The sequence below is a fragment of the Pseudopipra pipra genome, chromosome 11, assembly GCF_036250125.1.
Source record: "Pseudopipra pipra isolate bDixPip1 chromosome 11, bDixPip1.hap1, whole genome shotgun sequence".
Classification (NCBI taxonomy): Eukaryota; Metazoa; Chordata; class Aves; order Passeriformes; family Pipridae; genus Pseudopipra; species Pseudopipra pipra.
Genome location: NC_087559.1, coordinates 15952427 through 15968470, shown reverse-complemented (window position 1 = coordinate 15968470; position 16044 = coordinate 15952427). Strand labels below are relative to the sequence as shown.

At 43.6% G+C, this 16044-nt stretch overlaps 1 protein-coding gene across 1 annotated transcript in view; it reads left to right on the top strand.

The window, feature by feature from the left end:
• Window positions 1-1901: 1901 nt before the first annotated feature.
• STIMATE (STIM activating enhancer) overlaps window positions 1902-16044 on the top strand; it is a 32918-nt gene continuing 18775 nt past the window's right edge. Inside the window, exon 1 of the mRNA XM_064667830.1 lies at window positions 1902-2098. Coding sequence (XP_064523900.1) covers window positions 1939-2098 — 160 coding nt within the window. The 5' untranslated portion in view covers window positions 1902-1938. The remainder of the gene's footprint in view (window positions 2099-16044) is intronic.

Below are 16044 nucleotides of genomic sequence, written 5' to 3'. Positions count from 1 at the left end.
CTGGATGGTTTTGTAAAGGTTTACACGACCCCAGCAAGTTGAAATTTTACAAAGAGCTGGCTTTGCTTCCTCTGAATAACATGAGAGTCCACAGGATGTTTCAGAAACAGGTCAGCCTTGTGAAGTTCTTGTTTCCTTACTTGGCCTTCTAACAGATTGTACTCGTGTGCTCCTCAGCACTTGTTTATTGGCTGCACTTCAGTTACCTTGAGCTGATTTTACACGGGGTGCAGAAAACACATCGGAGTGGGATGAAACTGATTTGCTTAACACTGTCTTTAAACATCTATAAATATGTAGGATCTAACATAAATCTGCTACTCGCCTCCAAGGAGCACTGCCTGCTTGTGGGAAATCTGAAGGCTTGTGAATAGCACAGAGCAGGAGGCGGTGACTTGTCTGACACAGGTTTCAGAAGGGCTTATAGGAGTCATGAGGAGATGAAACCCTCGAAGAGGTATTTTGGGGGAATGATCTATTTTAAAGCATGGAACATGGAGTACCACGAGGCATAAGCCCTGCAAGTTATGTGTCCGGATTCATGTCTGAAACACAAGTTTCGTGTGTAAATAGCATTAGGTAAATCTTTAACTGGTGTAAGCGACCAGGTCAGGTGTGTGTGGGACATTTAATGCTCAGCAGGTGCTGTGAAAGCTTAAAAACCATCCCCAGGCCACAAGTAAATAGGTCACAGTCACAGTGCTTGGTGGCTGTGATCCCTGAGTGCAAGGGGGAGAACAACGAATCTGCTTTGGTCCTTGTCCTTTCTGTCTATTTGCTTTCCTGAACTCTTGCCTTCGATGCAGCTCAGAGCAGAAGAGCACTGACCTGGGGCCAGAGGCACTGGACAGAGCGTTTGGGCTGTGTGCTCTGTAAGTCAGGGAACTGAAAACATTTCTTTTTCTAGCTGCAGCTTCCAGACATTTATGGCACAGCCTGAGTATCAGAGAAATCAGTGTCATGTGCCAAAACTGTTGGTGTTGCCTGCCAGGAAGGACAGTCACGTAGGTGGGTTGTGAGATAAATGCAACAAATGTTGTTATTTGAAGAGCTATTGCTTCACATGCTCAGCTTATTTTTCTGATAGACTTAAAACATGTTGTACTTTCTGGGTGGTACTTATAAGAGAATTCATACTTAGGCTGGGATTTTAAATGATTTAAAATATTACAGAAACAGCATGAGAGAAACATACAATGCAATGTGACCTGGGTGGATCCCACACTGAAAAGAAGAACCTAAACTTGATGCAGTTCTGCTTGGTGATGAAAAAGAGGGGTGTGGCGTGACAGGGTCAGGCAAGGCTCACTGGCCAACAGGTGCAGTTTCCCAGGTGCAGATCCTAAATGAAAGATCTGACGTGCTCTGTTTTATCCATTGTGCGCTTTTTAAAGAACAAACGTTTTTCGCTAAAGAACCTAGGCCATAATTTTATCATTCTGGTTTGGTCAGACTTGCTTGACCCTGCGGGGATCTGGGTTAAGCGAAGCCTTCGGGTGCTGCGGTTCCGACCCAGGGCTGGGAACCTCGAGGAGTGCTGCGAACCTCCTCTAGGAGGGCTGGAGTGCGGTTTAGAAATCGCTGTGGATTTGGGTGGGTTTGGGTGCCCGAGCCAGACAGGGTTTGGATGCCGGAGCCAAACGGCGTTTGGCTGCTCGGAGCTTCGGACCCTCCTCTGCCGCGCTCACCAGCCGGCTCTGCCCAACCTCAGCGGGAGACCCTGGGGCTGAAGCCCCGCTGCTGCCGGGGGCGCGGGGCCTGAAGGCGGTCCCGGTGCGGGCCCGGGGGCTGTCCCCGCTGTCCCCGCTGTCTGTCCCCGCGGTCCCCGCGGCGCGGGCGGGGCGCTGAGGGCGGCGGGGGCGGGCGGGCGGTGACGCGGGCGGGGCGGGGCCGCTGGGCCGCCATGCGCCGCTGAGCGGGCGCCGGCCGGGCCTCGCCATGGGGGCGCCGCCGCCCAACGCCAGCCTCGGCCTCACCGCCAGCCCCGGCGCGGCGGCGGGGCCCGGGGACCGCGGCTGCGAGAACGGCGCCCTCATGGACAGATTCGGCATCTTCCTGCAGGGGCTCCTGGGCGTCGTGGCCTTCAGCACCCTCATGCGTGAGTGGCGGGGCCGCGGCCTGGCGGGAGCGGGCGGGGGGGGTGTCCCCGAGGAGGGGTCGGGGTCGGCGGTGGGGCCGCGGCCGCGCTACGGTGCCCCGAGCTTATCCCGGGAAGGGCCGGGCTGTCCCGGGCTCCCGGCCGGGAGGGGCCGCGGCGGCCTCGGGAGCGCAGCGCCGGCGCTTTGTGGGGCCGGGAGAGCCGAGCGGGGCCGGGCGGGGAGGCCTCGGGGACCGCGGTGCAAGTCCTCGCACTTTCTGAAACTTGCCTTCCTAAGGTCGGCACCCGTGCTGATACCATTTACCGCTTCGGGGGCGCGGGGGTGTGTGTCCTGCTCTGAATTCAACCGGCAGGATGAGGTAGGCGGTGTGTGCAGTGTCACTCGGGTTTGGGAGGTACAGAAGTCACGGGTTTGGCTGGTCTGTTTTACCGCAGGTGGACCTTGTGTCAGCGGCAGCAAAGGCAGACACGCCGCTCTCAGTCGCAGGGTGCTGTGCCACGCTGGCCTGGAGGGCCATACCCGGGAGCTGGAGCAGCCCCAGAGCTGGGTGGCTGCTCAGAGTGTGGTGGGAAGGCAGGGAAGGCTGGAGGCCCCAACCCTGGGATGGGGGAGTCCCAACAACGTGGAACAGTTCTGGTGGATTTGTCTCTATCCCATACTGTAGGTCGTACTCTCTGGGTTGAGGAGTGGAGAAGCAGCTCAGTGCCTTTACTCTGCTGACTGTGACATTGCTGTTAACAAAAAGTGGGAGAGGGAAAAGGAATCGCCAGCGTCATGTGTTTTACAGTTTGACTGATCTAAAAACCAAGATCCTGTTTACATTAAAATTGCACTGATACCTTTTCGTGCTGGTGTCACACTATTATGGTTAAGTCAGACGTTTGCCACACGCTGTGTTTGCATGCTTTAGTGTCCCAGTCACTGTTGACAATTGCACTGCTCTTGTGAAAACTATGTGTGTAACTGTCCTCATTATGTGATTGAATGGCAACAGTATTCACTGCTGTAGCACTTGGTCAGTCACAGCAGCCTGATAATAGAAGCTTAAGCAGTTTTCAAACAAAAGTACCTCTCTGTAATAATATGATGTGTACACAGTGTTGATTTTAGATTTAAAAGATACAAATAGGTAATTCTTATGGATTGTGCATCCAAAAACGAAGAACTACAGATATTATTTGTCGGGGTAGTGCCTTTTTTTCCTGGAAATGGTATTGTGTTTCTTTATGCATTTTACATAAATGAATCTAAACTTGGAACACTCAGTGAAGACAAGAAAAAGTGAATACAGAAAGTAAGGACTAGGAAAATGAAAGTCTTGTTGTTGGCTGCACTTCCTGGCTTGGGTTAGGTACTGTTAAACCAGGAACTGTCAGGAGACTTCCATGCAGTGCTTGCAGTTAAGGCAGAAGGGAGTGGAAGGAAAGCAGGCAGTCCTCACAATGGACTGGGCAGAAAAGAAATCTGTGTCCAAAGGGGATTAGAGGAAAAACTTAGCAATGTGTCATGCTTACATTCAAACAGAGGCCAGGTATGTTTGTCCCAGGTTTGCCAGCCACATTCCCCTCCACTTTCCTTTGTGCCTCTCCCCGAGCAGAAGAGAAGCTGGTCACACCATGTGGGCCTGTTACACTGGAATAGGAGCAGCTCTCAGTTATGGGCTGGGCTGTGCAGGAGGGCCAGTTCTGGCCTGTCTGATAGCTCTGAATGTTTCTATCCTTTTTCTGTCAAATACAAGACGCCTGGCATGTTGTTCCAAACCCTGTAAAGTTTCCTCAACAAACAGGACTTTTTGTGACAGATCTGATGTGACACAGAAGCAGGAACTTGTGGCTGAGAGCGTGGCCTCTCCTCAGCAATCACCTGGGCACCTACACAGCTGTTCTGTCCCTGAGCTGCTGAGCTGGAGGGATGACACAGCTTCTGGCTGCTGGATCACAGAACTGATACAGCAAGGAAAATAAATGAGGAGACGTGGTTGTTTTTGAGCTGGAGTATCTCTGCTCCTGTGCTGGCACAACAGAGGTGGTGGCACTGAGGGAGAACCAAGTGGCTGTAGGCAGAGGCTGCTTGAGAGTTGTCTCTTCAGTTGGGTCCCTTTTGAACAGCAGTAGTTCTCTGTGTGCAGCTGTATAATTTCTCCTGAAGACACATGGCTGTCTGGTATTTAAATTTAACTTCTAAAGAGCGAGTCACTTCTCTTTTTTTTTTATTTTTTTTAAGGGGACACTAGAAGGATATGTTCTAATATTTTGCTTGTGATTAATGGTGCTAAGCCCTCTGTAGTAAAAGGAATTAAAGTAATGGCACCAGAAATACATTGTACAATTGCTCTTTTTGCACAGAAGCTGTTTTCCTTTGAAAAATATTTGATTTGACATGCAAAGAATAAGAATTTTTGGTAAGTGGCTAAATCAAAGGCTGACCCAGACCTGCCCTTTCTAGATAAATCTTACCCTGCTTGTGTTCAGTGGAAAAAAAGAATATTTTAAAATGTTTTTTTCTGTAGTATTTAGCTGTAAGAGGAGTAGGCCCTTTTCTGTTCCTTGCTGGGGGTTGTTCATCTACAAATGACTAAAGGACCATTCCTAAAGCAGAATTATTTAAGATGTGACACTCCAGTGTGCCACTTTCTCATGTGTGCACCTGTTCAGTTGCTGTAAAGTTGTGCTGTCAGCTGACCTGCCAGTTACATCAGTCAAACTTCATGATTTTGAGGGCTAAAATGTGGTTATGAAAAGGTTTTTAGTTTGTGGAAGATATGGTGACTCTCTGCCAGAGGGAACACGGGAACTGCACTGCTGTGGCTGTCTTCTGATACTTGTGAGAAAGGCTTTTAGCCCAGTCACATTATCAGCCTCCTTTGTGTGCCCTCACTACTGAATTGGCACAACCAAGAAGTGACAGGAAGAGATTTCTCTCTTTGAGCTGACAAAATGTTCATTTGAAATTAATTCTGAAGTTTCCTTTTCTTTGTGGCTCTTGCTTCCCTGTTGTGTCACGCAGGGAATGAAGAACAGTGTAACTCACCTGCTTATCTCACCTTACCTTTGAAATGAGTGACTTTGTTCTGTTACTTTCAGATTCAGGTACAACCTGTCACAAACCCCTAATCTTTTTCTTGTAGAAGATGCTTTATTGAGTGATCATTTATCCTGAGTTTATATAGGAGCCTCCTTAACCAGAGTAGAAGTTTGCATTTGGTTTTTATTGCTGTGAGTTATTTAAGGCCTTCCAAATCCACTACTTAAGTCTCTCTGCTTTCAGATCTTACTCTGCTGCTCTTGGTGTGAAGCTTGTGCAGGGAGGTCCTTTTCTGATGTCTGAACCAGTAGTGAATATACTTAATACCATCAGAGCCCACCCGTGTGTTGTCTTAAATGACCGTGAATTAATCTTTACTGCTCAGAGTCCTGTCCTCTGCTGTGAAGCTAAAGACTTGTTGAAACAGTTTCACCCAGATGCTACACATGTTCAGCACACCAAAAGCCCCACTGAAGTCGGGTGAGACAAGTTCTGTAGCTTCTCTCCTAACCATGGGCTTTAAGTCCCCGTGCAAGGGAACTCTGATTAAAACCCACCTCATTTTGGCAAATCTGCTTGGACTGGCAACCTGCTTGGGCTCTGATCACTGACTCTCCAGCCTGTGAACCTGCTTTTTTTGAACTCTGTTGCTTAATTTCGTTCTCATCCTCCTGCCTGTGTACACATCGTTTTCCACCCTAGTTTATTTAAGCCAAACCACTTCATAACAGGAAGTCTTAATGAGTTTCCCTCGATGGAAGAGATGTATGTTTATATTGCAAGCCAGTAAGCCAAGATAATATTTTTCCACAGTTTACCACTCTAATGTTTGTATCTTATTTCATGGGAATCTTGATTTAAAATGGTAGCTTTGCTTCTTAGATATTTGGGGCTCTTTGGTGCAATAGTTCTGTAGTTGTTTACTGATGACACAAAGCTGGCTTTAAATATTTTTACATAATACCATGTGTTTGTCAATAATCCCAAGCACCTTCTGAGCATTCTCTGGTTGGGCTTTTGTTGGTCATGAATGATTGGAGAGTGGTGTTGGCACAGTATCCCACACATGTATGACATAGGTGTAGTTATAAATGACACAGTTTTTATTAGCCAAACCTGGTAAAGGTATGGGGAAAAACCCACCGCCAATCCCTTAAAACAGTTGATGTCAGACAGGGTAAAGTAGTTTATTTACTAGGCTTGTTTGTCAGAAGATTTGTACCTTATCAGAATATAGCAATGTTTGTTTTGGGACACTTAGGAATGGCTGAGAAATTAGATGTGAGTTGTATTGATGAATTATTGAAATAGAAGCATAATTTGATTTTCTGCAGGTAGAAGGTTTGTGTTTGTGAGGAAAATATAAATATGCTGTAAAAGAGACCAGAGTGTGGCTTTATTACAGTGTGTAATCCTTCTCATGCTGAGAAGGGTTTATAAAAGTGAAATGATTGGGTAGAGGTGCAGTGATAAGTGAGAAGGTGCATTTGCTGTTGAGGGTCACAGATGAAAGAGAAAAAAGAAACCATTCTATATATTTTTAAGGTTCTCTCTTTAGTTACAGTGTCCTAAAGGATATACCTTAAAAACTGCATCCTTAATGTCAGTTAACTTTACAGCAAGGTTTTCCCACCTGATAAGCCATGCAAGGAGAATGAATGCTTCTTCATATAATAAACTATCATAAGAAGTAGTTTAGTAGAATTTGAAATGCTTTAGGAAAATAGGCTTTTCAGAGGAGTGATTCTTATTCTCATGAAGGTAGGAGAGTAATGCTATGGGGAATAATGTTCTGGGAGAAGGATTTAAAAATAATTCCAGTTGCCTGTAACAAAAAAGTCAGTGTAAAGGAAACTGTTGGATACAAAAGGACTAAACAATATGATTTAGTTGTTTTCTATAGCAATTTTCTTTCTGCTTGAGCAGATTTAAAACATGTAAAAATGACAGGGAGTTGTCTTTGATGCCCTGGAACCTCAGGCATGAAATACAGGCCTCTGAGTAACAGCAACAAGTTTATTCCACGTGGCACTTTGTAGGATGCAGGGCAGTGGCCTGATAGCAAGGTGGTGTATTATTAATAAAGACATTATTTAGGAAGATTTGATATTATCCTGACTTGATAATACTGCATCTGTGAATGTATTCACTCTGAGTGAAACAGTACATGTTCACATGAGTTCCTGAGGACCCCCTCAGAAATGTCCTACGTGCATCTGATTTTAAAACTTTTACAGAAGTTTCAAATCACAAATAGACTCTTTCATTCTTATGGAATTAGGAGCACTATTGTACTTATTACACACGGGATCACATGCTGTAGAATGCACTTTATCCTTTTTCCTGGAACTTGCCAGATGGATGCAGAACTGGCATTCCACTGTATGTTTGGGAATTGCCTGAAATGAGTTTAGGGACCCCTTTCAGTATCACAGCAGCGGGGGTGAATCCCTCTTCAGGTAAAAGAAAACTAGTAAGATGTGCTGTTGAACTATGATAACAGGCAAGGTTTGGGAGGGAGCGAAGGGGGAGCACGACTGTGAAAAGGAGGAGGTGAAAAGGCTCCCCTGGGACCAGCAGGACTCTCATGGCAGCCGGTGGGTGCTGGGGGCGGCCCCGGGGTCGGGGCAGGACCCTGGACAGCTCCAGCGGGGCCCTGTCCTGCCCTCGGCCGGCATCGCACCCTCCCCTCGCCCCGAGAGCTCTCCTGGGATCCAGAGGTGGGTTTTCCTCGAGTGCTGTGGATCTGGAGTAAGTAACACCCTTCCCTGCCGGCCCGTGGGGTTTGCCCGGCTGGCAGAAAGGGGGAGCAGCTCCCCCCCGGCTGGCCGGGGCCGAGGAGGAAACAGGATGGGGTGATGGTGGCAGAAATACGGGTTGTCCTCTCCCTCCTTCGAGCCCGTTCCATGGCAATTAGTAACGATCGGTATCTCAGTGCACTGTTAGTGTGCAGGTTAAGTGTCTGCTTGTGGCTGCAGGACTCAGAAAAGCCCTGTGAGGTCACTCTGGTCACGGCTAAGTAAATTATGCCTTACAATGATCCAGTGTTTCCTTATCCCCAGCTGGTGAGGGATCGCTTGCAGCCGTGGAGTGTGGCTGCTTCTTGTTTGTTTTAAATAAATCATCAGCCCTTCCAGTGCCTCTGTGACATCTTGATCCGTGTTAGAGACAGAAAGGAGAGATGCACTGTGAGCTGGAGCAGAAAAAAAGAAATATAAACACACGGGTAAATTAGCAAACTAAATTTTTTCTATTACCATGCTAATATTGTAGTACTCTTTAACATATGAAACAACTAGGTAGGATAAATTAAGTCTATTGTGAGCTCTCCAGAAAAAGTCAAATCTTGCTGACAAATTCTGTGCTGTACAAAAGCAAGTATTAATAGTGTTAGGATCTGCTCAGCTGAAACCTTATAAGCAAAGGAAATAACAGGAAATGAATTTAGGAATAACAATTTTGGAATTGTTTGCTGCATTGAAAACAGAAGACCTGTCTTGTGTTGTAGCATAGCTAGGTGTCTGCTTTCATTGACAATAGGTGAAACGTTTTTTCATAGTATTTGGTCCTGCTTGAACTACATTTCCTTGGTTTTTTATTAAAACTACTTGCAAGATGTCTGATTCTTTGTTGGCTGTAGATTGTAATAGCACTTTATTGGTCCTGATGTCCTGATCATGTCGGGCCATTAATATTTTAGTGTCACTAACTATCCTTGAAATGCCATGCCAGTAAAAGTTAAGACAATAAAAATAAGGTACCAATTTAGACAAATAATCTGCAATCTCTAAGTTAGTTGCACTTTTCATGAACAGTTGTCTGATGCCTTACTTTGTCTTGCTGGCTCAGGACATTTCACATTTTCTTATTACTCAGCGGATTGCTGGATATAGTTGCAGACCACATAATAAAATTGTTCTAAGTCTAATTACACATGTCATCCACATTATGAAATGTTTAGGAAGAAGGATAAGTTATGTTGACATTTGTAAACTATTAGAATGATAGATTATCCAAAAACTCTGAAGCTGTGTTTAATTAGAACTAACTTCTGGGCTGTTAGCTAGACTGGTGTTTAACTCTGTTTAACACAGTGAATGTCTTCTTGACTAGTGTTTTATAATTAAATCTGTGTGGAGCTGATTTGTGTGGACACACAGTGTGCAGTTTTGCATTCTGTGGTGATATTAATTTCATGGTTAATGAAGTTTGCATTCCTAAAGTGGTATTTAACAAGGTCTTATCTGTGTGGATTTTGTTGATGAAATGAAAAATCAGGTCTTCTTTCTCGTGCCTGCTGGTAGGAGATGATTTGCATTCTCAAAGATTTCTTGATCACAGCAAAATTTATTCCCTGTGAAACTCAGTTTGTTAAATCTCTGTCAGACTGACTCAGCTCAGAGCTTGCACGAGTCTGCCTTTGCAGGTGCTGTGCTCTGGGGATGAAGGTTTGGGGCTTAGTCAGGAATAACTAAACCTCTTTGCACTGATGCTCAAGATACTGAAATCCTGTTTTTCTACCACTGACCCTGAATCACACATTTTCTATGTATTTGTTGTCATAACCTCATACATACCTTGTCACATGTGAGGAAGGTTGAGGATGAAAATGTGCTAAAGTGGATTTACAGTTCAAATTCCTCAAAGCTCGCATTCATGGTTCAGATTCATAGTTCCAGGTGTAAGTTCACAGATGCAAAGAGCTAGAGCAGTGGAAAGTCATCATAAGGGAGGCACTAAGCTTGTTTTTTCTATTGTTCCTGATGGGATTTTCCTCTAGATGTTGCTGCCTTTTTTTTTTTTTTTTTTATAATCACACATTTCTGTCATTTGAAATGCTTTGTCTTTGGTCATCATCTTAACTTTTGTGACATTTTTGGCTACCCCAGGTTCTAAGCCCAACCATTCCTCCTCTTGTAGTGATTGATGTGTTGACTCACCTGAGAGAAGAGGAAAACTGTGCTACATTTCCTTGTTTTATCTGGTGGTGGGGCAGTAAATGGAGCTCAGGAGGACTTGGACCCGCTGACCTGTGAGCTACAAGGTGCTCAGGACATGGAGTAACTACAAATAGTGTTCATCCTATCAGTTTTGGACAGATTACCAGTCACCTCAAATAAGTTGTTTACTTACAGAACAACCTTTGCTTGTTGTTTCACTGTAGGGTTTTTTTTTCCATTTCTCAAAAATACAGAATTTTTCAGTGGAATAAAAATTATTTTAAAATTACAAACAACTATTCACAACTACCAGCATATATCCTCTGTCTCTAATAATTTTTGAAGATACTGTGCCTAAAATTTTAATTCCTTCTTAGAATAATTGCTTCTACTTCCTTCCTGCTGCTATACAACATCTTCCAGCACACCCTTCTTGCTCTGAGGCAGTGGTGTGACTAATAGCCTATGTTATTTTATACACATAGGATTTAAATGTTTTCTTTGGAAGGTAGTTGTAATGTTAGAATTTGAAATGATCCAAGGAGCTTTAAAACAGGCAGGGGGAAAAAACCACCCTCCTCCATCTGATCTTATAACCTTGAGCTTTCTTATGGCAGCATGTTTTCAGTGCTGGCATTAGATTCTCGTGTTGTTGCAAAGTAAGAAGCTTTTTGCAGGTGGAAGTTTCATCTTGATTTCAGAAATTTAATTTATGCAGTGAATACCTAGTTGTTGGATATGTTATATCAAAGAAGTCTGTATAATTGCCCTCTGACTCCGATGTTACTTGATCATGTGTAAAGAGAATGGATGAAAGGAGGTTGTGCATCTTTTGTCCTTTTTAAAACAGTTGGTGTTATATGAAATGTCTGTCTTGCAATTCAGTGCTTTGATAGTTTCAGCCTGGGAAGACTGAATCTGGTAAGCAAAGCTATTTAGACTTTAAATGGACTGAACATACAATTTATATCTCCTTTTGGCCTCCTTGATTTAATATATTTGCTGTTTATCCTTTTTTTACAAATGGAAACACAGGTTTCCTTTTACATCTTTTTTGTGTGTATCTGAACTTATATTTCAGGTTTGCTTTTTAAAACTGCTATAGTTACTGGCTTGCTTAATATTTTAATGAATGGTGATTGAGTTTTGAGCTGTGCTTTGGCAATTCTGCCTGTTCCCAAGAGCTAGTTTAAAACAACCAGCTTGAATGACTTAAAGTTCATTGATATCTGTTGTCATACTAATAATGTTTTGAAAGCTTCATGTATTATTGAGTGATCTTGTGAATGCTGTACGTGAAAATGGTGTTGTGAATCGTAAATTGCTGCTTAGTGCACATTAATATGGATTGATTCTATTTGTTTTGTGCTAAATAATTCATGTTTCCCAAATGGTTCTTATTTTTTAGCAGGGAAAAAAAAATCTACTTGAACACATCGGGCTGTACTTTTTAGTTCTCACTGGGTGCTTGTATTGCATGGCAGGGATGGTACAGCTGTTTCTCTGGGAACCTGCCTTTTTTTTGGTGGTTGTTTGATGACACCTGGTTCAGAGTATAAAAGTGTTTGCAAGAGAGCTCTGTATTAACCTTCTGAAGCCAATCTCACAGGGATTTTTACTGGAAGCTTAGATTTGCTTTGCTTTAACTGTCTGATAGGTGTTGAAGAACCAGAGTAGCAAATGCTTCTGGCTCTTAAAGAGCTGGGAAGCTGTGATTTATGAGGACTTCCAAAGAGAGCACACCTTGACCCAACAGTGCTGTGTGTGCTCAGTGCCAAGGTAACAAATGCCTGTCTCTAAGGCTGAATCACATCTTTTAACTTGAATATTTAGATAAATATTTCCTAAGCTACTTGTGCTGTTTACCTGAGAGTTCTTAAGGCAGTTCCTTGCAGCCCTTTATTTTTAGTGTTGCAGTGGCTTTGGCCTGTCTTTTGGGAAGCAAAGGGCGGGATGTTTCTGTTTACCCAGTGCCTTGTATCTGCATTTGCTGACTTTTAAAGTGCTGCTCTCTCTGGGGAGACAGCAAATAGGTCAGCAATTGAGAGTGAGAACTTCTTTGTCCACTAACTTAGTTCAGCTATTTTAAAAGTAAGCTTTACCTTTAAAAAAAAAGGAAAGGAGAAAAAGCTCCCTGGCAATGGCTATTGGTGTGGAATGTCTGGGCCACTGGCTCTGCTAAGACACATTTGTTTCCTTTATGGGCAGCCGAGTTAATGCCCCTGTCAGAGCCACACTATTGTGTGCTGCCAGGATGCATGAGAACAGCCTTGCTGAAATGGTCTTAGGCTGAGTTGTGTGCAGGTGATATGACTTATTTGTGTCTCCCACAGGCAATCTATACAAGCTGAGCATTTGGAAAAAAAATTTTGAGCTTTAAGTATGTACGTGTTGGGAATAGAGAGCTCACCAGCCTCATAATGCATTTGGCTGCCCTTCCTGAAGCAGCAACACTGTCTGGTTTATTCTAGGCTCAGGTAGCAGGGTTTTTTCCCCCCGATAATGATTTGTCCTCTCCTCCCCTGCACTGTGAAGGGGAGTTTCACTTTGTGATAGCAATTCCCTGTGGAATGGCTGTAAAGGTTTAGCTGTCACTAAACCTTTGTGGGGACAAAATTTACCAGTAGGTTTTTAGCTGGTTATGGGAGCAGGGAGGAAGTAAATGCTTATCCAGAGGTAACTTCCAGTAGCTGTAATTCACCAGTGTTTATCCAGAAAGCGCTGCTGCCCATTTGATAAATTCTGTGAAATCCAGTGTTGACACGTTGTTTTCAGGTGTTTATGTCATCTCTGTGGATACAAGAGCCCAGGTGAGGTAGCTGGGCTTGACAGATGCTCAGCACTGGGGTATTTAACTTTGCAGTAAAACAGCCCCTTGTTCTCTGCTCTAACAGAAGTGCCACTCAGGCCCCTTTAACTGTCACAAAGGTTTTGCTGCCATAACCACAACGTTATTCTAACTGCTGCCAGTGGACCAGAGAGATAAGGGCTGCAGTTGGCAGGTACCTCAGGCTGTCCAGGCACTGAATCGTTGGTCTGACATGTCTCTGAGTAACAAACTAGCTGGGTCATTAAACTTCATTGTGTCCAGTGTTTCTATAAGTTTTTCTCTGAGTGACCATCTTTAATGGACCAGTTCTTAATTACACTACAGAACCACTGAGGCCAAGGACGGGGTGCAATTAAGAAAAGGCCTTGGCTACTTGCATGGCTAATAGTTTTCTGTCTTACAGAGGTTTTAAAAATCCTTTTTGCAGGGGAGCAAAGCTGTTGGGCTCGTGCACTGACCGTATGTCAGTCTAATATCAACTACAACAGAATTTTCCTTTGAGTTGTTCCATAAATTTTTTCATCATGAAGAAACCATGGTTCCTGGTGTCTTTCTCCAGTACAGCTGTAACACTGGATATAACTGCAAATCAGTTGTTCTAGTCCAGTATAATTTCTGCTTTAATATAATTGGTGTCTCAACTGTTGAGAAGTCTGGGTCATTAAGCAAAAATGTAATAAAGAATTTTGGGGCTCTTATGTAGGGAAATAAGCAGGGTGTCCTGCATTTGGGCATCTCAGTTATAGTTAACAGGGCAGAGAAGAAGGAAGAGTTTGCAGTAGGGCAAAAGTTGAATTATCAAGAGCATTTTCTGGCTGGAGAAATGAGCAGTACACCAAAAACACCGGTTCTTATGGCCTTTTTTGCAATCACATTTATTACCTCTCTTTAAGCACAGACAAACACATAGTTCCTGTTTCTTTTTAAACTATGAATAGAGGGAGTTGCTGAGCTCAAAAGTGTCACAAAAGCTTTTGGCAGTCGAGTGATGTGTGGTTTGTACACCTGGGTACCTTTTGTAAGGCATTGCTGTAGCCTCTTCCCACTAGGCATGTTGTTTCTTGCAAAGTTAATTCTAAAAAGAAAAATTCTATTTTGGGGAGATCTTGTATGTAATCTTATGTAATTTCTTTTTGTTCTCTCTTTGCTGCTACCAGGAAGATAATGGGAGGCATAAAGTGAAGCTGCAAGACAAAGCCTCTTAAAAGCTTTGCTTTAGTGGGAAAGGGAGGCAGGTTCAAATGTTTAATAAAGATCACAGGTAACGTGAAATTCAGTGATAGTTGTTATTCCATGGTGGTGTGAATTTCCAGGAATTGTAGGTGTGCATGTGTTTATTTAGAACAGACGTGGTTCCCACTGTTGTGGGAAAAGTGTTGATACTAACAAGCAGAACGGTGTTTCTGACACTCTTCCTAAATGGAATTTAAAAAAAAAAAAAAAAAATCTGGCCTGCATATGTAGTTGACTTTACAAGTTTTTTACAGGGTTGGAAATTGCAGGTTGAAATTTGTGATGCATATGTTCTGATAGCCAAATGTTCTGAAAATAGCTCAGTTGTCTGGGAGTAGCCGTGTGAAATCCTGTGTCTGATTCCGAGTTTGGGTGCTAATTAATGCTTGGTGTAACTTCAGCTGTTAGTCCACACACAGCTTTCTATGGGAAACTTGTCTTGAATGTTGGGAATCACATGAATTAGTGTCAAAGTAACCCTGCAGATCCCAAGTCTTGCACTAAGAGGGCTGTGTTGGGGGAGCTGTCTGGTTGCAAACACATTATTCGGGAGTGGGGGTCTCACTGTTAAATTCTGTGCTTCCACGTATGTGTGCATGATTTTCAATTAGCTATGCTTTGGTCCTTTGGTAATTGGCTCAAATCTCGGAACTTTTAAATGTCATAGCACAGAAAAATGGGTTTTAGACTTACAGACCAATTTCTGTTGGAAGGGCCATGCCTGCTCTGACATCCCCTTGCTTGGAGCATCATCCAGGGAATTTTCAGAGGCTGTGACACTGCAGTCACTGCACCCTCTGTGGGCAACTTGTTGCAGAGCTTAATTTCTCTCATTGGAAATTTTTTACTTCTGTCATGCTGGAATTTCCCTGGCTGCAACTTTACTGGTGCCCATTGCCTGGGCACCTGTGAGAAGGGTCTGATTCTGTCCCTGCTGCAGCTGGACTGTGAGTGTGTGATGTGCAAATGTGACCCTCACCAGCCTTTCCTCCTTTTCCTTTTGGCCAGCTCAGCTGTGGCTCTGCTGAGCTCTGATGACAGAAGTGTGTAGGAGGTTTATGAAGTGAAACATTTGGTCACGTGCTTTGTCTGTGACTTTTGAAAAAGTTTTGAGAAGCACTGGAAATACAGGTGAAATTCCCAACTCTCTTCTCAGAAGAGGACATCGAATATGTTGAATATTCCTTAGCTTATTTTACTTTTATGAATTTCAAATTAATGAGCTCAGAGGTATCTTCTCAGATATTTATTGCGGTCGGAAAGATTCTTATTGTGAACTACCAGAACCAACCAACACCTAAGAAGTGCAGTAATACATGATATATAGAAACATTTCAAACCTGAGAGGTGCACCAGTTTTGTGCTGCTACAAGAGCAGCCATCCAGAAACTTGGAGTTCTTAAATCCATATTAAAGGTACTCTACATCAGAACATTTGCGGTATGACTTCTTGAGGAGGTGAAGGAGGGAGAGAAAGAAAGGCTGAATTTCTAATACAGATTCAAGTGTTGCTTTTCATAGTGACAATTGGGAGATGATTTACTTTATTTCTTGTCTGTTTTGGCCTTAATTCTTCCCCATGACTCTTCTGAACTTCTGATTGCAAACCTCATATGTTAAAGAAAGTGTTAGAAACCCTTCCACAGCACTCTGGCATTAATTATTCCTGGAATTTCAATGAAGTGGGAAGACAATTCAATGAACTTGAATTTTGCATTAGCGATACTGTGCCTTATATGCTTATCTATTATCTGTCCATCTGGCAGCTCACATGCTTGTTGGCAGAAGTGCTTTTATTTCCTTTCCTGAAAAATTCTGGCACCCAACGTATAAACAAGCAGCACTTCGCTCTTCATTTATAATTCAGCATGAAATTCTGAACATTATTAGTTAATTAATATTAAATCTGGTGGATTCT